This window comes from Macaca thibetana, chromosome 6 (genome assembly GCF_024542745.1).
Source record: "Macaca thibetana thibetana isolate TM-01 chromosome 6, ASM2454274v1, whole genome shotgun sequence".
NCBI lineage: Eukaryota > Metazoa > Chordata > Mammalia > Primates > Cercopithecidae > Macaca > Macaca thibetana.
The window spans coordinates 103,385,508-103,408,571 of record NC_065583.1 but is presented as its reverse complement, the minus strand read 5'-3'; the positions used below and the strand labels follow the sequence as shown (position 1 = coordinate 103,408,571).

The following is a 23,064-nucleotide window of genomic DNA, read 5'->3' as shown; positions in this document are numbered from 1 at the left end:
AGAGTAGAGACACTGACCGTGGATGGCAGCTCTCTTCTAAAGAAAGTGGCTAAGCTCACAGGCTGTAGGTAAGGGAACAGAATTAAATGTTGACTTACAACCTGAATAGTGTAAAAAGAGTGGGAAAAAAAAGCAGGATACTTAAGTTACCAAAAAATTTAGGTTACTTTTAGCATTTGATGTTCTCCAATATTGTTGATCTTTTATGAAATTTTAAAGAATGTTAAAACTGTTGTTTTATAGTTATATAGTGTGTTACATTGATCTTTCATATTTTATTTTTGACATAACACTTGAAAGAAATAAGGTAGGTACTAGCATTTCTGCTTTACAGATGAGGAAACTGAAACAAAGATATTCTCTCCCAACAAGTAGAACACTATGCTTATCTCATAGAACTACCATAAAAATTAACTGTTCTGAGAGCCATGTATTCAAGGTAACTCCTAGGTCACATTTTCATGCTCAGTGCCCTCAAAACACATTGTCTGAATGAAAAAAAAGAAAAGAAAGCGTAAAAGTGTAGATTTAGTTAGGCTGCAGATATAAGGCATATGAATTTTCAGCACTAACATATTGTCATGCTAAATTAAAGTAAAGTACCCACCATCTGCCTTCATTACTCATAATTTAGAGCAGAAGCCACAACACTTGGTGCAAGGAGGACTTTTCTACAATTATAGTCGCCTATTATTAGAAAATAGATATACTCTGCAATTGCATGGTATATGCCAAATTATTCAGAAAGAAATAGAAATAAATAAGTAGTAGGTAGCTCCAAGGTGGAGAATACTTATTCCAATTGCTAAACTAAAGCAAAAAATTCCACAGTCCTGTCTACCTATTATAGATGGGAAAAGGCATTCTAATATAAATAAGCCACCTAAGGGAAACACATGAACACAAAACTATCAACAATGTGAGCGAAACCCAAATTTCTCAAAAGCCTTGGTTCACTGCAATAGTTTGAGTTGTTTTATACTGACGTTTTACAGGAAAATATTTTTAACTATCAAGAGATTTAATCTGATGACTGAAAGTCCTTGACAAAGAAGAAACAAACAGAATCACTGACCTGGAGTGCCCCCGTGGCTTTTATCTTCTTTTGTTTTTTTCAGGGGGAGGAAGGGGTACAACACAACATGATGTTCAACCACTGTGGCTTTTTAATGGCATCCTAAAGCTCTGCTTCTAATAGTACAGAGGAACTGAAGTCTATAATTTTTCAACTGTTATAAAACTTCCTAAGAATAACTTCCACCACTCGACACTCACTGATTTCTTGTTCAGTCATTTTAAAAAAATACTTCTTACTCTGGGTTGTACTTACTGTCGATTTGTAACTCTCTTTATTTTCAATAACATTTTAAACTTTCTGGTAATTTGATGTAAGTATGAAATGAGAGTACATCAAACTCACTATGTGATAAGTTTTTATATCAGGCCAGATTAATAAACCATAAAATCTCTTAAGATTTTATGTGAATTTTTTAAAAATAAAAATCTTAGGTTATTTTATATACAGACACAAGTTTTAAATATAAATTCAAGTTTAAGATAGGTTTTAATATATGCAAGAAAATGTGAAATAAGGCTAGCCAATTTTAAAAACATTCTTTAACAATAAATCTTTGGATGGGGGAGGGCAATTGTCTACTTCAATAAATTAATTTTCATCCTTGCCTACTCAGATAACATACTGAAGAAATTCAAGTTAATAGAACAAATAAACAAAAACAATATTGGATTAAGAAGAAACTGAACTGAATCAAAGGCAGAGTTTGGCCATATTTTCAACAAACAGAATAACACAGTTATATATAAAACTACTATACTTGAAGTCTAGCATGAACACGGCCCATTTATAGGAAGGGGGTGATTATTAAAGACCAAAAAGATAATTATAATTAGGTCTGAATTCTGTATTATTATTTTATTCATTTAACTAGACCTGAAATCAGATAGAATACATTTTACATTAATAACTACATTTTTGCAATTTATACTTTATTTTTTTCCTGCTAAGCAGGCAAAATTCAGTGTTACAAACGTTATTACCAAAAAGCATTATTATTTTATTATATAAGTGGTTCTTGCATTTGTTTTTAAATGTCTATGCAAATTCTTACTAAAGAATGTATACTCTTTAATTAAAGCTTTAAAACATACTCTATTATGCAAAATGCCCAATATTTTAAAAAACTGAATAGTCTAAATTTCTGATGATGTATGTACGCTTAGAATTCTTTGCTCAATACTATTTTTTGTGACTTCCTTTCACAGTCCCTTCAGCAAAAACACCCCTTGTCACAACCTAGCCAAGAACAAAAAAAGCCATATGCATAAGAGTTCCCTGATTTCGGTGGCAAGGGATGAGATTTTTTGAAAGTTTCTAGCTTTTCTTCAGAGTTAGGTTATAAGGGAAAGGCTTATCTAGAAAAAATAAAAAATCACAGGCATAGATAAGGATGGTGTTGTTTATTTTAGTTGCTGTAAGAATATTTACCTTCAATTACAACAAATGCATAATATCTTACCTGAGTGACTTTTCTGGATTCAGATTCACTTTCAGATTCTGACTCTGATTCAGAATCTGAAGAACTGTCTTCTATTGAACTAGATTCGGCATTTGAAGAATCTGAAGTTTTAGATTTTTCATTTTCCTTCTCCCCATCTTCAGAATCACTATATATAATAGTAAATTTTGAAATATCAACTTTAACTCCTTTATATAAGTCGTTTATATAAAAAATGGTTTTTAAATTCCAGAATACATTAATGAGGTAATAATGAAGGTATTACCCATAACCAAATAAATTAGAACCCATTCAAATTCAATTCTATCCTGTCATACACACTTCATATGCAAAAAGTCATAAAATGACACTAAACAATATAATCAAAAACAATGTAGAAAATATTAAATGTCTGATTTACCAAGAATTAAGTACTACCAGTAACAACTTCAAAGATATTTAGGCTGATTTTTAAAATGCTATCTCAAAATACTGTGTGTGTATACACATATACATATTGGAGACAGGGTCTCATTGTCATCTAGGCTGGAGTACAGTGGTGCAATCATGGCTCACCGCAGCCTCGATCTCCCAGGCTCAAGCGATTCTCCCACTTCAGCCTCACAAGTAGTTGGGACTACAGGCGGGCACTACCACATCCAGCTAATTTTATATTTTTTGTAGAGACAGGGTCTCACTATATTGCCTAGGCTGGTCTGGAACTCCTGGGCTCAAGTAATCCTCCCAACTCGGCCTACCAAAATGTTGGGATTACACGCTTGAGCCACCACACCCGGTTTAGTAATATATTTAAATATTTATATATCTACTTTTGCTAAAATAGACTTGTATTTTATACACTTTTCTACCCAAGAAAATTACTTACTACAAGTTCTCAAATGTGACCTTAAACACATTCTATGAGAAATGTGTTTCTGGTTAACAAAGGAACTTCTAAAGTACTATCTTGCTACAAATTTAAGCTAATCAAATATAAACTTTTAAATTACCAAATGATCATACCTAAGTGCTTAACACCATTCATTTGTTCATTTGTTCATCTGCTCAACAAATATTAATTAATTTTTGACTACATGTTGGCATTATGTTAGGTGCTAAGGATAACAATGGTTAAGAGGATCTATGTGTGTCTACCCTACAGAGTCTACAGTCCACTGGAGGATATAGATAAGGTGGCAGTGATAATACAGTATAGTAAGTAATAAATTATAGTGTGTCAGGAGAACATTTGGAGAGACACCTAAACAAACTTAATCCAATTAGGAATGCTTCCTGGAGAAAGAGACATATAAGCCAAGATACAGGAGTAAGGCTGGCAGATGGGCAGGGAAGCAGTTCTCCAAGGAGAAGGAATAACATGTGAGATGACCAAACACCCTTATCTCAGGGGATGAGAGATGCCTTGTGGTGTTTTATATTTTCCTGGAAACTAAAAGTCTAGTTCTCTCTACAACATGTGTGTGTATATTTTTAAGAATCTACTGTGGGCCAGAAAGGGCTAGGCATTTCATACCAATCATACTGATTACCTAATTTAAATGCACTCTTCCTGGGTATATTATTATCCCATTTACAATAATGAAATTAATATTCAGAAAGGTTAAATAACTTGCTCAGGGACACATAACAAGAGGGGCAGAACTAGAATCTGAACTCAAGCCTGTCTCACTCCAAAGTCCGTATTTTTTCCACTATGTCATACTATCTCCCTTCAAATGAAAACACTTTGGAGTGTAAAATTTAAATTCGGTCATAAATATTTATGATTACTAAAGGGTGGTTTTTGAAGAAGCTTAAAGCTTATTAAGAGCTTTAAAAAATTATCATACTAGCAAAGTTAAAAAAACATTCTAAGAGGCAGAAAAATACTGGGGGAGGGAGAGGAGTGAGGCAAGGAAAGAATCGATATTTCCTAGAATTGATTTTTGTAGAGGAAATATGATTGCTGTTTATTAAAAATGGAGCCATGGTAACATCTCAGAGCACATGTAATTATATTTGAAGACTGAAAAATATGTTGTTGTTTTTCCCTGGCAAAAAAACGGCAATTTATTATCCCCAATTCACTGGTTAAAATGTGTACTTAAAAATATAAGGTTTAGAATGTATTTGTGGTTCTCTTTGTAATAAACAATTCTTTTAAATTCAAATGTGGGTAAAGAGAAAAATCTATTTCTGAAGAAAGGAATAATAAAACTAATACATGACTACAAATTTCTAGTATACTGACTTCTGCCATCTGAAAGGACATTTCATGCACTGAACAAAACTTTCCCTTTCTAGAAACAAGACATGTTTTATAACTCATATCATCATAGATATTCTGATATTAAACCAGAAGTACAGGATTTCTCTCAAAGATAAGGCTATTATAAACCAAGTAGCTCCTTTGCTGCAACAAGTGAATGATTCTAAATATATTTAACTTCTAGCTTGTAAGATAAGATTTTAAAAGTAAAAGTGTTATTTTATTATGCATCACTCAATTTTGATGGTAATTATTGTTTACCTTACTGCTTAGAGTTTCAGATGTTAATCTAATGAAAAGAATTTACTGGTAACTAGGTTTCTAACTTTGCAATGATGAAAAGCCTGTATTAATTTAACCTACAGATTTCATTTGTTCTGAACAGGAAAAACAATATAAATCACTTTTAAAATCATTAAATCCTGACTTAAATTAATAAAGTCATAATTAGGGCATTATGCTGTGTTTGTTATGGAAGTGGCAGGGCGAGCTGCTTTAATTACTGTCTGTAATAAAAGGAGCAGAGAGCGTACTGCACCCCAATCAGTGCTGTCAGCCACGACTGAGCCGAGCTGCAAGCTCATCAAGTGAGCGGGCAGCAGGCTCCTGGGGAAAGGACCATCATGTCGGCAGAGGCCACTCACTGACAGCAGTGGGGAAAACAGAGTTGCACAATCCAAGATATTAGCCCCAATTACTCAAAATTTTAATGACACTTTAATACATGATAATGTTGTTGATAATGGGAGATCTTAAAAAGTGCTAACACTTAAAGCTCTTATGACCGTCTTCCTTCACAGCCCTTGACTCTAATATTTGGATCATAATCTTTTTAATATAACATTATTTAGAAAAATCAATTGTCTTGGTTACATAATGGCAAAGTGTTGAAGGATTTAATTTTAGCCCTCAGCAAAATTGCTACAAAAGGTAATTAAGTGTTTCATACCTATTGCTTGATCACTTAACTCAGCCTTCCAAGGTTATACCAATTTTCAAAATGTAACCCCAAGATATGTTCAAGTTCAAAATGAAAGCTAAGCATTACAAGTAGGAAAATAATGTGAACTAGCACTTTAATTTTAAAAAGATTTAATATCTGTTTGGGAAAAAATACACACTTCTTTTCTCTCATCATTTTTTGATTAACAAGAAACATCTGCCTGGGGCAAACTTTCACAGAATATTTTTTGAAGGAAATTCTGACAAAATACATTACCTTTTTCCTTTGGCTTTTGAGTTCCTCTTGGCTGTTCTTTTGTTTTCTAGGCCTGACTCCCTTCCACTCTCACTGTCCTGCTCACTGGAGGAGTCCTCACTGCTGTCCTCATTGCTGTCTCCTTCCTCCCCACTTTCGCCTTGCTCTCCACTTTCACTTCCAGATTCACTCTCTGAAAAACAGAACCAGATGTTCTTAGATTTATAGTCATTTAATTAGACACACGGACACCTGTAACTGTCAATATTCATCACAAATGAAACCAGATGTTGAATTTTAGTTCAGTGGACACCACGTGTTTAACATTTCATTCCCATACCCCATTCTTTCAGCTCTATGGATTCCTTTAGCATGGTGAGTTTGGAGGGAGGCAGACAGAGAGAGGATGCTCTGACAATGAGTAGAGAAAAGCTAAGCAAAGATGAACCAAGTAAACCAAATTTGAGGGAATCTCACTTTTCAAACCCCAAAGTATATAGCTTTGTCAAAAACTTTCTTTTAAAGAATTACATAAAGATTGATGTAAGGCTAAAGAAATAATTTTAAATTCTTCTGCTTGTAATGGGAAATTCTATTTAGAGTAAAAGAAGGCAACAGTTTAATCTTCTTAGGAACAAATTTTGAGAGGAAAATGAGCCATTCAAATCACCTGGAAAAACTTCCAAATTCAAAGACAATAGGCAAAATGACTAATTAAAGAGTTATTACTTATTCGAGCTAGTAAAGGAGTTTTCCATAGGTCAAAGAGATGATCAAGTTACATTGAGGAATTATACTTTTAAATGTTTTATGTATAAATTATGGTATGCTAGGACTCTCTGCAGAAGAGAACACATGAAAAATATATGTGTATTTTTTACTATTTAAAATGACTATAACTACAGAGTTGTGTCCTAGACAAAAGGACAAACTGTTGCCCTGCCTGTGATCTACGTAACGAAGCCCTCTTAGGCAGGAACACAACCTTTAATTAAACATTCTAATGGTTAAATAACACCAACATCAGGAAGGTCCATCACAGTGAAAAGCTAGGAGTGCCTGTATTCTTTCAAGATGGCTTGCAAGGGGTACAAGCATGGGTTATCAAGTTAGTGTTCGCATTCAGATCCTGGCTCTGCTACCTGCCAGTTGTAAAACTGATCAAGTTATTCAACTTCTCTGGGTCTTGGTTTCCTTTTCGGCAAATGGGGATAATACTAGTTACTTTTCAGAGTTGTTCTGAAGATTAAATGATTTGAAACATATAAAGGTGATTAGAACACAACAGGGTCTGCCACAGGTTAAGGTGCTCATCATTATCATCATTTACAAACAGGAAAGTTTATTTTACTAAAATAAAGCTACTAAATAAGGACATTTTAAATTTGTGGCAATATCCAAATTACACACACATACATATTAAGTCAGATAACTGGCTTATGCTATAAACGATGAAAAGAAATTACAGCATCTAAGTTACTCTCTCATGTCATCACATGGGACTGCAACACGAATCTGGGGCCAGCTGACTTCAGGCACCATTATTTAAATTTTCGAGTCAGTAAAATCTTAGAGAAAATTAGTTTATTCTCAAAAATACTTGCTACCTGGAAAACACAATCTTATAACATTTTTGTTTGTTTTTTGAGATGGAGTCTTGCTCTGTTGCCCAGGCTGGAGTGTAGTGGCGTGATCACGGCTCACTGTAACCTCCGCCTCCTGGGTTCACACCATTCTCCTGCCTCAGTCTCCTGAGTAGCTGGGATTACAGGCACGTGCCACCACGCCCAGCTAACTTTTTGTATTTTTAGTAGAGACGGGGTTTCACCGTGTTAGCCAGTATGGTCTCAATCTCCTGACCTTGTGATCTGCCTGTCTCAGCCTCCCAAAGTGCTGGGATTACAGGCATGAGCCACCACGCCCAGCCAATCTCATAACTTCTAGCAAGAAAAGTTTTCTTTTTTCCTCTGGCAGCTACAGTAGAACTCCTGCCACATGACTCATTATTACATGTATTCAGACAAACTCATGAAAAGCTGTAATGTTAATGGAATATTTCGTGTATGTATTAAAAATGGTCAGCCTATGAATAGGCATGGGCTAGTGAATAAATATAATGAAGACAAATATCTATATGTAATTCTACAAAATGAAGAAGTACATGATTAATTACACAGATAATTCTCACAGGTCTACATTACTCCTGAAATTCCATATTTTTTAATATCTACTTTCTCAATTATTTCTCTACTTTTCAGTTGATTACTTCAGAAGGTAATGTATCACAGATTAATTTATCAGATATTAAAAACAAAGATTTTTGATAAGGAACACAGAGAAAAGAGAGTGAATTACCTTAGAGTTGGGTAGTAGATAACCAAGTAAGAGTGACAGGCCCTGGTTCTCCAAGGTATAAGATTTTAGAGAAAGTTGGGTATCACTTGGTCTTGGGGCAGACTTGCCTATTAGGTTAAGTGTTAATAAGAGCATCAGAAAGTGACTCCAATATAGTTTTCATTAGGCAAATCACTCACAGAATTTTAGCAATGAAGGGACTTTAAGAAATATTTAACTCTACCCCTTCATTTATCTGATATAGAGAAAAGTAGGTGCCTTCTTCAATTTGCATAGGTAAAACCCAGGGTTTCTAAATCCTTCCTATTCAGCATTCTTTTCACTGCATACAGTTACTCTCAATCTTTAGTTTGATTTTTTTATAGTATATAGAGACTTAATAATTTTAGCTTTATCTCTATAGAGGTTCACAGAAAGAGATGAGTATAAAATGAAAGAGAAAAAGACTCTTCAAGGTATAAAATAAACTTTACATTTTTATAAAAGAAAGTTACTTTTAAAGACTCCACTAAAAGTTTATCAAGTATAAAATCATGTTTTCCAATAGATATAATAGGCATTATGGTTTAGAATTCAGAAAAGTATGAGTTCCTGTTTCAGCTATACCAATGTATTAGCTATTGTCCAAGAGACATTGTAAAGTAAAAAGAGAATTTAGTAATTAAAAATTACCTTGAAAAGTAAACAGCGATATATAAATGAAAGGGATTATTTTGATAATACAAACTTCACTTAAAACCACCTGCTGAATATTATAGATTAGGCCTTGTTTCTGAGATATAGAATGTAATCTACTATGTAAAAATACATGCCAATAAATTATAAAACCCACCACTGTCACTGCTACTATCAGAAGAGTCCTCCTCTTCCTCAGATTCAGAATAAAACTTCTTAGCAGAATTCTCTTGTTTTGCTTTTCCCGCTGGGGTCCATTCTTTTGCCTGTTTAAACAAATAAAGTAAATATAAATGAATTCTCATTCAGAGATTTAGAGTTCTGGCAAACTTAATCATCAAGAACATAACCAAATTCAAAAGCAAGCTTATGGCCTCAACAGAGAATGCACCTGTTAGAAGTCCTGGCATTAAGGCTGATTTACTTTACTCCTAAATACAGCAGCACAAACTCTCACTCAGAGCCCCTATGTTAAACCAACAATCTTATTTCAAATATACAATCTTTAAAACTTTTGTGTTTGTTGGCCCACAGAAGATTTAAACAAAAGTAGTATATCCTAAAATAGGTGAGCAAAACTAGAAGCAGATACAGTAACAGCAATAACAAACACAAGTTCATAGCTTGACACTGAAGGAAAAGAGAGAAAAAAAAAAAAAAAAGAAAAAAAGAAAATATTTAGTGTAGGCAATAAATTGCCCTGACCATCTCAACAGCCTAAATCCTGGAGTAATCCTTTACTTCTCTCTTTTTCTCATATTCTAAACACCTCAGCCATCAAGAAATACTACAGCTACCCTGGTCTGACCCATCGTTCTCTCCTGGACTATGCTTCTACTGCCCCTCCACCCTGCCCCCAGCAAACAAACTTTGCAAAACACAGCATCTAGAATGATTCTATTAAAACCTAAATCAGATCAAGCTCCTTTTTGGCCTGAAACCCTGCAGTGGCTCCTCATTTTACTCAGAGAAAAAGCCGAAGTCCCTACAACAGTCTGCATAGCCTGACCCAACCATCCTTTCATGACTGCCCCTCCATGACTGTCCCCCTGTCGCCTGCCTCTCTGACCTCTTGCTGCTCACCCTCTTGCCTGATATGCTCTGGCCATGCCTTACTGCTCCTCCAAATGTCCCAGGCATGCTCTCAGTTTAGGGCCTTCACCCTAGCTCTTGGCACTTCCAACACCATTCCCCGCCACGTTTTTTGTTGTGGTTGTTGTTGTTGTTTTTAATCACAGCATGTATTACTTTTTAACATACTATACAATCTACTTGTTTTTTTAACTGTTGGTCTATCCCTGGTAGAATGTAAGTTTCCGGAGAGGAGGGAACTTAAAATATTTGGGGCAATTTTTTTTTTTTTTTTGAGATGGAGTCTCACTTTGTTGCCCAGGCTGGAGTAGTGTCACGATCTCGGCACACTGCAACCTCTGCCTCCCAGGTTTAAGTGACTGTCCTGCCTTAGCCTCCCAAGTAGCCGGGACCACAAGAACGTGCCATCACGCCCAGTTAATTTTTATATTTTTAGTAGAGACGGGGTTTCACTATGTTGGCCAGGCTGGTCTTGAACTCCTGACCTCAGGTGATCTGCCTGCCTTGACCTCCCAAAGTGCTGGGATTATAGGCGTGAGCCACCACGCCCGGCCTATTATGTTCAATTTTAAGTGTGGCTGACACAATAAATACTAATTATATTTATTAGCCTCTTAAAGATTTCAATATTAAATTCAGAAATATGCTTAAGAAAAATATTGACTTTAGTGTTTACTAAATATTGTATTAGTAATATCATTTACTACTATGAGCCCCTTTAATCACTTCAATACAGTGTGTTAGTTTGCTTTTATAGTCACGGCCTTGATTCGTCAAGAAAAAATTAAATCATGCTTCATATATGATTTGTTAAAGAGCAGGGAAATGTATACTTCCGAGAAGATTAAAATAGTTGAGACTCATTTATTTATTGTATCTTTTAAGTTTTTACTATGTGCAAGTCTTTGCTAGAGTACATATTTCGTGGTAAAGGAATCTAGAGCATGACAGAATTTCTTATTCAAGAATGTTTCTCAGCACTGAATGTACAATAGAATCACCTAAGAATAGTTTTTAAATGTTAATAGAAACAATAAAAATATTAATACTGAAAAAAGAATACCTGGGTTCGCCTCTTGAAATTCTAATTTAATTAGTCTGGTGCACATGTCTGACCTAGTTGTGTTTTGTTTAAAAATCTCCATATGATTATAATGTGCAGCTACATTTAAAAGCCACTAGTCTAAGGCCAGGTGATGTGGCTCATGCCTGTACTCTCAGCACTTTGGGAGCTGAGGCAGCAGGATGGCTTGAGCCCAGGAGTTTGAGGCTGCAGTGAGCTATGATTGCACCACTGCACTCCAGCCTGGGTGACAGAGCAAAACCATGTCTCAAAATAAATAAATAAATAAATAAAAACAAATAAGAATAAAACCACTGATCTAGAGGGCTTAAGGTATGTTGCCTAAAAAGAGAAGCTTCAGTAACCTGGAAAATTACTAACAGGACAGTAACAGCATATTAATGAGTAAAAATTACTTGAATATATTTGAATAAGATGCTTATATAAGATCAGCAGTATGGCTTTCTTTTATATGTATTTAAAATGCTTCTGTCTACAAAGATAGTATTCTATAAACAAGCTCTCCTATTTTTGGTAAACTCTGAAGTCCGTATTTTTCTTAAATCCAAACATATTTCTCTGAGGTCTGATAAAAAGTTTCTCGGATTAATTTAATAACACTAAATCAACAATTTCAGAAAACCAGGCTGCTATGCTCAAATGTGCATTTTTTCTTGACATGGCCATGAACTCTATGGAGTTTCAGGTTTTAAAAGGCCAAAGGCAAACAATAAAAATAAATAAAAATGTGGTCCTTTATGACTAAAGGACCACATTATCATTCTAAGCAAAAGGAATAATAGAGAAAAGAAAAGAAGAGAACATAGATGCTAATTTGAAAGTTCCTATGAAGGATAAAATATTGACAGATTGTTTATAAAGCAAAATACTCTTCATATGCAGAAGGTGGTCTTTCTGTAAGTAGAAAAGAAAAGACTTTCTAGAACTAAGCAAATAAATTATTAACTAAGGATCTTCAAAACTTACTGGGATCATAATATAAATATATATTATATTCTATATCCTGGAAATGGTGGTGTGTAATTCAAAGTGACTTCTCCTGTCAATCTGACTAGGTTCCCTGTCGTTTTGATTAAAATATCAGATTATCTAAACCTAGGCCATTTTTCTTACTAAGTTATATTTCACAGTTACAAGACTTGACCCTGTAAGATCGCTTTACAGGAAAACTAGAATAACACAGTATATGATGTGCATGAAATACAGTGACATGACTTGGAAGGGAGATGAAGTAGAGTGAGAGACAAGAAAGATAATATGGACATTATTTTTTGTATTGTAGCTGCATTTAAAAATAAAACTATCTATATTATTTTTATACTTAACTGTGTCCCTCATAGTACAATTTTAAACCAATTGTCTCAGAGTCCAATAGATTGAAGTTGTTTTCTGCATCGCATCAACAGTGACAGTTTTATCAAACCATGTTCCATCAGTTATAATGATTCTCCGTAAGTTACCAATTATTAATTTCATAAATGTAATCAGCAAAATGAAAAAAGAAATTAATTTGTCTCTGTTGAATTGGATAGGTGAAATGAACATAATATGTTATATTTAAGTACTGTCCCTATAAGGTAGTTAATGCTTAGAAAAGCACATGAAAATGGAAGAAGCCAGCCAACAAACCAATCTATCAGCCAATAAAGAATACTGCTGAGACCAAATTAAATTGCATAGCATTGCTATCAACTCTGAGAAGATAATGCTTTTTGGTGGGTGGGGGCAGCAAGGAGGCAGAGATAAGGCAGAAGTAGGGGAAGGATAAAAGGATGGCTCTACTTGGGCTAAAACATCATGTACCCCATAATGAAAAAGAAAAAAAAGAACCATAAAAACAACAAACAAGCTTAATAAGGAATTAGGAAAGAAAGTATGTCCGTAGGAAGAACCATAACAACACTCTCTTTATATTCTAATATCTGATAAAAAGTTGCACAATTAGGCTGGGCACGGTGGCTCACACCTGTAATCCCAGCACTTTGGTAAGCTGAGGTGGGCAGATCATTTGAGGTCAGGAGTTTGAGACCAGCCTGGCCAACATGGCGAAACCCCATCTCTACTAAATATACAAAAATTAGCCAAGCATGGTGGCATGTGCTTGTAATCTCAGCTACTTGGGAAACTAAGGCAGGAGAATCACTTGAACCCAGGAGGTGGACGTCGCAGTGAGCCAAGATCAGGCCCCTGCACTCCAGCCTGGGTGACAGAGCAAGACTCTGTCTCAAAAAAAAAAAAATAAATAAAATAAAATAAAAATAAAAATTTTAAAATAATTGCATAAATAAGGCAACTCTTTTGAAGAGTACTGAAGAGTATGCAGATTTCAGTGAAAAATCAACAAACTTAGCTGCAAGGAGGGATAGACATGTAATTGCTTCTCACATTTTTACATATTTCTACTGTTACCAATTTTTGGCCGTCTCTAAGTACAGATCATTTGTCACAACATAAAAATAACGGTGCTAAGTACTAAGGATAATACAGATTTGCAAACAAGCTCAGGTTTATATCATATTACATAATAAAATACAGTAACAGCATGGACAATGAACTCGGACCTGGGTTGGAATATGGTTCTATCACTTACTAGCCATGTGAACTTAGGCAATTTACTTAAGTTCTCTAAGACTTGGCTTCCTTGTCTGCAAAGTGGGAATAACAATAACCATCACTTCCGATCAGAATTAGGTTTAAACAAGATAGTTTTTGTAAAACATTATCACCATACACAGTCAGGTTCCTAAATGGTGCTATTATTAATTCTGGCCATGCTTCAAAGCCAGGATAAGTTGGAGTGGTTAAGAGAAACATTATTTCTCAGAGGAATCAAATTACATGGCCATGATCATTATAGAAATTCTATTTATTAAAGTAATAAAGGTTTTCTTCCACTGTATACAGAAAAGTTAAGAGCAAGGAGGTTAACTCACTTTCCCACAGGAATTAGTAAAGAACTCCAGTTATCTGAATCCTAATTCAATGTATCTTTTCCACCACAAAAGTATCCAGAATATAATTCTTAACTGCTTTTTTTGTTAACTCCACATTTTAAAGTATTAAATATATTTTGCATAATTGCTACATACAACTAGAAGGCCTCTCTTCTTATTTTTCTTGTTTGTATGAAAAAGAAACAGATAATATTAGAAAAGAATGTTAATTATTTTATCTCAATGGCCAGCATTTTTTTTAAAGATTGATAAAAAGAGTATTTATATAGCAAATTTTTATGAGAAAGCACCATATTATTCACTTTGTGACCTTGTCAAAGGACATTTTTGGTACGCAATGCTCCCTATTTATGTTCAGGCTTCACTTAAAAATGGTTCGTCAGAAAATCTAGAAGAACACTTTGTGTGGTTTTTTCTGAAAGAGAACAGCAAAAATTATTCAGAAAGATATTGTCAGGAAGCTTACAAATATCTAAACAAAGTAGAAAAAACTTGATCTAATGAAACTAAATACCTTAAAAATTGCATCTACGCAGCTACAAACGCAATAGCACAAATGTGGGTGGTATTGATGCAGAGAATTCAGTTCTCTATTTCCTTGAAGAAAAGGAACAGTACATGTACAGTGGCATAGGAATACTATAATATTTAGTTGCTATAAAGGTAAGGTATATCTAACATATTACATTTAGAAATACTAGAACAATTTTCAACTCTCCAAAAAAGCTTTTATAGAAAACAATAGTTATCCCAGAGTCTTCCACTGCTTTAACAAAATTAATATCAGAAAGGTCCACTTACCAACTCTATTACTTCTACATTTCGAACTGATGGGTCGGGCGCCACCTCTGGCCAATTAGATAATTCCAGGTACCCAGTAGCTTTAATGTTGAGAGTATGAGATAAGGTGCCAAGCTGGAAATGATCTCTATCTATTAAAAATAGGGAAAAATATAAAATAAACAATATGAGCTGTATGTAACAGAGAACAATCATAATCAGAGCTCAAGGTAATTGGCATATTACCTCAAATGTCAAGGAATAAATATAAACCAGGAAGCTCTTCATAGGTCAAAAAACTGATTTCAGTCCATAGATTACAATAATCTCCCCCATAATGGTCAATAAAAAAGCTAATCAGTCAGTGTGTTTAGAGGTGTTGCTCTGAAATGTAGCTTCTCTAAAAATTACTTTACTGTGAATATTAAGAATGACAGCACAGTTAAACAATCCATATACATGTCTTGGCACAAACACATCCAGAATTTTAATAGTTTTTCTACAAAACTGAATTGCTTTTTATCGCTTGACAACATTAAATAAGAAACAATATGAAAACCAAGGTATATAATTATTTGATTCCAAGTGGAATGGCTACTTGTAAGGTGGTAAAATACTTAATTAGCCCTTTTAAAAAGCTGGGACACATAAGTCAACTTCCCTCTTTGAAAAACCAGTTTAAATATAAAGAGATATTTTTAATAAAATAATTCCTCCTAGCAAAACTGATATTAGCGTACACAGAATATTTACTTAATAACTATTAAAAGGAATAATATTTCTTATAAAACTATTTAAAAGATAAATGAAGTCATTGTTTATAAGAATAACATGGTTTTCATCTATTGCCTAGTTTAAATGTTAGAATAAAGTCAAAATACTTAAAATTATTTAGGTAAATAAGGTCTACAAAAATATAAACTTTAATATAAAACTTGCTTTTGAGAACAGATGAGTAAAAAGCACATTGTTTTTATATATTTATATATGTGAATCATCTATATTTCCTAAGAGATAAATTTTAAGCACATTAGAAATGGTGACATCCTGTCATAATTTTTTAGATAACATATATTTTGTAGTTATATTCTGATAATACCTTTAAAAGGAGACTCAAGCAGTGGTGCAGGCTTTTGTGCTAGGAATATTTTTTTGGCATATTTACTTAAAGCTCCACTCTTTTCATTCGGAACAATAAGCTGCCTAATAAATCTTGTACGGTCTCTGATGTCATAGTTTTGATCATACTTGCCGAGATTTAATATGTACTGGGTAAGCAATTTTGTCTGTTGGAAAAAAACAGATCAAGATGAGAATACAGTTATTTATGATTATTGATAACTCTGGATAAACATATTTAAAGAGGTAATAAAAATGAATGGTTATGTCAAACAAATGTTGTTCCGTAGGGAATATGCATTTCTAATGCTGCAAATGGAATTTTGAAGCCAAAGCACATGTCCTCTTCTGTACTGGGTAGGTGAATGCTGAGTATTGAGAAGCAGCCATGTGCTAGATTATTAAACTGCTGAAGTGGAAAGAAAGGCATCATTAAAAAAATAATCATATATGGCAAACCCGCTGAAGGGTCTACGTGAGAATAATGAATGTGGAAATACAACTAAAAACATGGCACTCAAAACTTAATCGGAAAAATATGCAGGACATCAAAACATCAGAGAGTATTAGGGGGCTGGCAAACTGCTTCTCCTGAGGTGTGTTTTATGAAGAGATACTGTCCCTGGCATAAGCAGTGTCTGCACTCTGACTGCACTCAGTTACTTTACCCTGAATTATGACCCATTAAAGCAGACACATGAATCACTGAACTGGATTACTGCAAATTATTTGCAGTGCATTTAGCTGTTACTTTTTCATAAAAGCAAGCTGCTGATGCCCTCTAAAAACTAGGATAAAAGACTTCTTCCATTTTTCCCCCATGCTGCTTATAGCCTCTAGTAATATTGGTCATTTATTTATTTATGTAAGGGAACAACTTATTATAGTAGCTTTTACACCATAATAAGACTTCCTAAGTCAATTTTTGAATGTACTACATTAACATATATTGAAATAATTTTAATAATAATTAAACCAAAGTTGAAATGTTAACAAAATAGGTTTGTATTTTAAACTACAGTTGTTTTATTGAAAAAGCATAGTTTTAACGAGGCTACATGTGTACAATTTTAACTATAAGCCAAATAGAATTCATAGTACATGGGAAAAATAAACTGAGAAACACTAAATCATTTACATTAGATTAGAAGATTTTAAGCACATTAGAAGCAGATAAAAAATAAAATCAATCAAGTTAGGCAGACTAAAGACAATTCTAGAACAATAAGTCAAAGTACAGAAATGGTGTGGTAAACTCTTTTATGATAATTGCTTAAGATAATTGATTTGATAGAAAGCAACCTTATTTCAGTAGCAGGGTATTTAAAAGGGATTAACCTAGTTTTATTAAAGTAGAATTATAAAAAATACAAGTGAAAATGTTAATAGAGCTATTCTGAATTTGGGTACCAACAATTGCTATTCACTAATTGCTAGACCATGTTGGTTCAAGTACAGATAAGAAAATTTCTATGATTCATTTTTTAAAGACAATTAGCAAAATATTCACCAACTGAGGAATACAATTCAGAACCAGCTTAAAAGAAAATGTGGTACACTAAACTGTGTAATTAACTTGCTGGAAAAACCTGGGAAATCCACTTAATCATTAGTTTTCTCAAATGTGGAGTTAGAATTTACAACTTGGTTAACGATAAAGTCCATTCGAGTGCTGAGATTTTAAATCTGCAACTAAAACAAATCAAAGAGTCTCTTAACTGCAATGTTTTTCTGAGCTAGCAGAATGATACATTTGGCTTATACTTCTTATCCCCAAAATTAATTTTTAGGAAATTAAACATTTTCAATATGCTAACAATTTTGAAAATTAGGTAGGGCATTTAAAGTAATGAAAATTATATAATTAAAAAATTTTTATTGACTTTAAAATGTATTATATTGTAAGCTTATAAGTTTAATTAAAATGTATTTTCAAAAATAACATTCTTTCTAAAAGACAAAAAACATATTTGTGTACAATGATACACTAAAATCATAAGCAGAATAATTATTCACCACACATGTACATACATTAATCAGTTTCTTCAGTGTATGTGTCTAGTAACAAGGCATTGATATTTCTCTGGAGAATACATTTTTATATGGCCTAAGTTTTTTTTTTTTTTAAATTGCAATCTTTTTCAAAATTAAATTCTGCAGTGAGTAATTATAAAATTGTTGACATTTTGAACTTACTCTTCTCTGTAGACCATATTTTTAATGGAAAAAATACCCTCTTTACAGTATTTCTGGACAACCATGTAATCTGAGGGAAAATTCTACTGAATCAAGAATAGTCCCAATCCTTATGTTAAAAACTGTAAATATTTCAAACCCAAATATTTAACTTTTCACCCATGTAGTCAACGAAAAGTTTTTAAAATATTGACAAAATTTCAAATAATTATTTTATTTATCCTTTTAAAAATATTTCATCAATTTAGATACTACAAAACCAACTGCCTTCTCAATTTCATTTCATTCTACACAATATAAATTTCTCTAATTAAAAAAAGGCGCTCCATCTAAAGAGTCTTTACGATAGGTGAGATAGTGTAAATGACAATCTCTTGATTAAATCTTGAGCTCTCACCATTTAACCTATTCATTTCTTCCCTTGCCTATACAGGGAAAACTTTCAAATTCTTTCTGTTTGCAAGATTTGTTTCTAATAATTGCTATTTGCTAAAATTTTTCAAAAGGTAAAATTTTTTGGCATTTTCTAGTGACATTTTAAATAATCCAAACAATTTGTGAACCAAAACTTAAACAATATACAAAAGACACAATTATCAATAAAAAATGTTAAGCCAATATAATAAACTTAATTTACAAAGCGGTTCTTCACAAAACAATAGATCTAAAATTCTGTTGCTAATATGCATTAAAGACAGTGTGTATTGTTATGCTATAGAATGGTTCTTCAACATCAGTTTCATCACAAGAATTTTATAGTTCGGTCAAACTGTGTATACTATCAGTAAATTTGACAACTACGGTTTTATTTCAACTGACTGAATAAGCAGAGTTTGTTTGCATGCACAACAACCAATTCCCAAAACATTTCTCTTCCATAGTTTTCTTAATTTAATAAGAACATTGATTTTTACCATGACAACATCCTTTCATCAAAAACAATTTTATCTTCAATGTTGAGCTTTTTAATTTACAACAGCATTTGCAATATTTTTGACAGAATAAACCTCCAAAAGCTTTACTTTGTTCCCATTTGCAGCCCTGACCAAACAAATATACAAATGCATTGAATGAAAAAGTCTATTTTTGGAATTAACTGATTTTCTATTTGGAAACCAGCAGTGCTGGGCCTTTTTTCCACTAATGCAGCCAACACATTAACAGCTATTGTTTCATTTTTCATATGTGCATAAGAAAACATAGAATAAAAGTAAAAAACTAATTTTCAAAAAGTTATTTGATCTAAATGAGGTCATGTTTCACACAGAATTATATAAACATCTTCTGCACCTGTACGTATTAAATTATCTTAATGCATAATCTTAAAATAACTACTGGCTTTTTAAATGGATGTTGATCCTTTGTAGCAGATTGTTGTGTCTTCTGGTTGTTGTGTGGTCAATGAGATCCCTAGCACTCTCATGGTGGTTGGTAAATGTCGACAAATATTTTATGCATGTTAAGTACTAAGTGGAAATTTAGCACTTCATTCTTTGTTAAATGTACACTTCCATTTCTAAAAATGTATTGCTGATGATTTTATAACAAGTTAAAAAAAGAACTGCCAAATAATAAAATAAGCTTTAGACCTACACTATACAATAAATGACAAAACTACTGTAGCAAGAGTGCTTTCACCACTCCCTTTAATGAGCTAGGGCAGAACTATTCAGTCTTTACTCCTGCACATATTTCACCTATAACCAACCTCTAACTTTCCATGTTTTCCTTTAATTTTACCCACTGGCAGCCTAGAGCTTCATGCATCTCATAGGCCATGGCAACACTTGCTGGTATATCAAGTTGCTAGCAAATGAAGCATTGTTAAATACTCATCTCCCCACCTGCAGCAAAGCAAAAGACAGCTTTTCCCACCTGCTTTGTCAGAGTATACTTCACTTATCAGCAGAAACCCTGCATGCTGTTCTAAAAGGAAGAAGTTAGTTATGTTACATCTAGAAAGAGTGGGAAAAAGATATAGTCTTTCAGATGTAAATGGCTCATGTATTAAAAAGAAATCTCTGTTCACTGCACTTGTGTCTTAACATGCCACTAGACAAAATTATGGCAGAAACTAGAAGACTTCAAAGCGGAGGTCTACAAATTAACTGTGCTATTTTAATGCAAATATTAGTGATATTACTTCATTAAAAATTTGGGACAAATCCTAAACTAGATGGCATGGAGACAACAGGCATAAATTAGATCTGTCCAGGGAAACTGGTAGGAAGAAAATAGACAACATTTAAGTAAACAATCATGACATTTTAATATCACTTAGAGGCTCAATCCAAAACCAGATGGGACATTAATTAAATAGTACTTTCAAATTTGTTGTATTCATAAATCACACAAGATAAGCAAAGACAATATAATGTACTATCAACAAAAATATTCAGTATCATATATACAGCTATTTATTAAATTTTGTTTTCAGACTAATTTTCCTGCTTAGATTTAAGGAACCATTATTGGTACCAACTAATGGCTAATGCTATCCAGATACAAATTATATCAATTACATTTTCTTCAGATTGACTCTAAGTCAATGTGACACAGGAAAAATGAATTTGAGGGACTGTTACCTAAAAATTAAGAAATTCATTATTACACGGTGAAACCCCATCACTACTAAAAATAGAAAAAATTAGCCGGGCATGGTGGCCATGCCCGGCGCCTGTAGTCCCAGCTACTTAGGAGGCTGAGGCAGGAGAATGGCGTGAATCCGGGAGGCGGAGCTTGCACTGGGCTGAGACTGCACCACTGCACTCCAGCCTGGGCAACAGAGCGAGACTCAGTCTCAAAAAAAAAAAAAAAAGAAATTCATTATTTAAAATACTCTGACAATAAACTGGTAAATATTTATTCAAAAAATAACTTTCTTCTAATAGATTGTAAGTCAATACAAATAACTAAAAAGGTCTCTTAAAATATAGTCTTAATATATATTTTACTGTTAATACTATAGTTCTAATAATATCTTTACTATTATACAAAAAGGACACAGACGTCTGCATTTGGCATAGTAAAGATTTATATTGGTTCTAAACTGTTGTTATTTTTTAGTGGGATGATACCAACAAATGTGTTTGGTAAATGAAGTAAACTCTACATGGAATTCTTAACTTATATCAGAGGCAAACCTAAAGCAGTACCGTTGTTCCATCTAACCAAGTTTCCTTTTTTCTCTTTTTTTGAGACGGAGTTTAGCTCTGGTTGCCCAGGCTGAAGTGCCATGCTGCAATCTGGGCTCACTGCAACCTCTGCCTACCGGGTTCAAGTAATTCTTCTGCCTCAGCCTCCCAAGTAGCTAGGATTACAGGCATGTGCCACCATGCTTTGGCTATTTTTTTTGTATTTTTAGTAGAGATGGGGTTTCACCACGTTGGTCAGGCTGGTCTCAAACTCCTGACCTCAGATGATCTGCCCATCTTGGCCTCCCAAAGTGCTGGGATTACAGGCCCGGCCCTAATAAGTTTCTTAATTTCATGACTAAACAGGATTCTTTATGTGAATTGGGATGGAATTTCTGAATTTAATAGTATCCACTTTTTTGTCAACTTGAAAAGTTTTCTGTAAGGTCTTCCTTTCTATGTTATATTTACTTGAGTTTTTCAATGCCAAGAAAACATATCAAAGAAAGGGCAGAGGTGTCACTGCAGAGTGTCCAAGTCTCCTTTTGCTAAATCACATTAAAGAGGCTTTGGGGGAAGGAGATTTCTCTAAAGACCTGAATCACAGGGCAAAAGAGAATCTGCTTTTAACTTTAGGAGGAATCCCTAAAACATTAGTGTGATTTACAAAATCTCTCACTAAGAATAAAAAATAACTCAAGGAAGCACTTTCTTTTTTTAATAGCAGAAAAGTAGAAACTTAATTGTCTGACAGACTGAGATAGTAATTAAATTATATCTACGTATATCCATATTTCGAAAACATGATATTAAGCAAAAAAAGTTGCAAATGTATACATAAAGTAGAATATCTACTTACGTAAAATTTGAAAACCCACAAAAACAATTATACATTGCTTATGGATACATATTCATATAATAAAAATGTAAAACATGGATGATTGAATGAAACATACCAACAAGGTGGCAGTGGTTACCAATGGGGAAGAAAGGAAGGTATGAACAGAAGCTTGAGGTTCTAGTTCTATACATCTTACAATCAATCAATCAATCAAGGCAAATGTGAATATCAACTTAATCCTAGTGGTAGATATACACATATGTATTTATGCTATTAGGTACTTTTCCATAGGTTTGCAATATTTCCTAACCAAAAATAAAAATGAGCTAAGAAAAACATTAACTTATGGCACTTATCACTGCATTTCAAAGATGACACACTATTAGATAGAGTTTAAAAACAAAAGCATCTTTTATTCATTAACTTTTAAATTGTTATTAATCAGTTTAATTAAATCCTACCTTTCTTTCTCAAACTTCGGTAGACTATTTCAATGAAGTCATGCTAAATCTTTATACTGCCTTAACAGCTCTAGATTTCAGCAACTTCAACTGGTTTCAGTCCTTCAACTTTTTCCCCCACATAAAAGTGAAATTACTCCTCTGTGAGGAGTAATTTCTCAGTGTTTTCTACTCTTTATATTTATTTATATTTATTTCTAACCATTTTTTTCTTCACAAACTAAAAAAAAAAAAAAAAAAAGAGGGGCGGGGGGATTTCAGCATCTTACTTAGAAAATCTCAGTAGGATAAACCGAAATCAGTGGTTTTATCCTAATAAGAATACAGTTTTTCTCAGTAACTAGTTTCTTTACTGTAAATCATCATATTCCCTAAGAAGAATACAGCAGT

The 23,064-nt window shown here is 33.4% G+C and overlaps 1 protein-coding gene across 4 annotated transcripts in view; it reads right to left on the bottom strand.

Moving 5' to 3' along the window:
- Window positions 1-23,064, bottom strand: part of AP3B1 (adaptor related protein complex 3 subunit beta 1) — a 294,984-nt gene that overhangs the window by 105,409 nt on the left and 166,511 nt on the right. For all 4 annotated transcript variants that reach the window (XM_050795644.1, XM_050795645.1, XM_050795646.1 and 1 more), the window contains exons 16-20: window positions 16,023-16,209; window positions 14,945-15,075; window positions 9,171-9,279; window positions 6,005-6,176; window positions 2,538-2,685 (exon numbers count right to left, since the gene is read on the bottom strand). In XM_050795644.1, coding sequence (XP_050651601.1) covers window positions 2,538-2,685; window positions 6,005-6,176; window positions 9,171-9,279; window positions 14,945-15,075; window positions 16,023-16,209 — 747 coding nt within the window. The remainder of the gene's footprint in view (window positions 1-2,537; window positions 2,686-6,004; window positions 6,177-9,170; window positions 9,280-14,944; window positions 15,076-16,022; window positions 16,210-23,064) is intronic.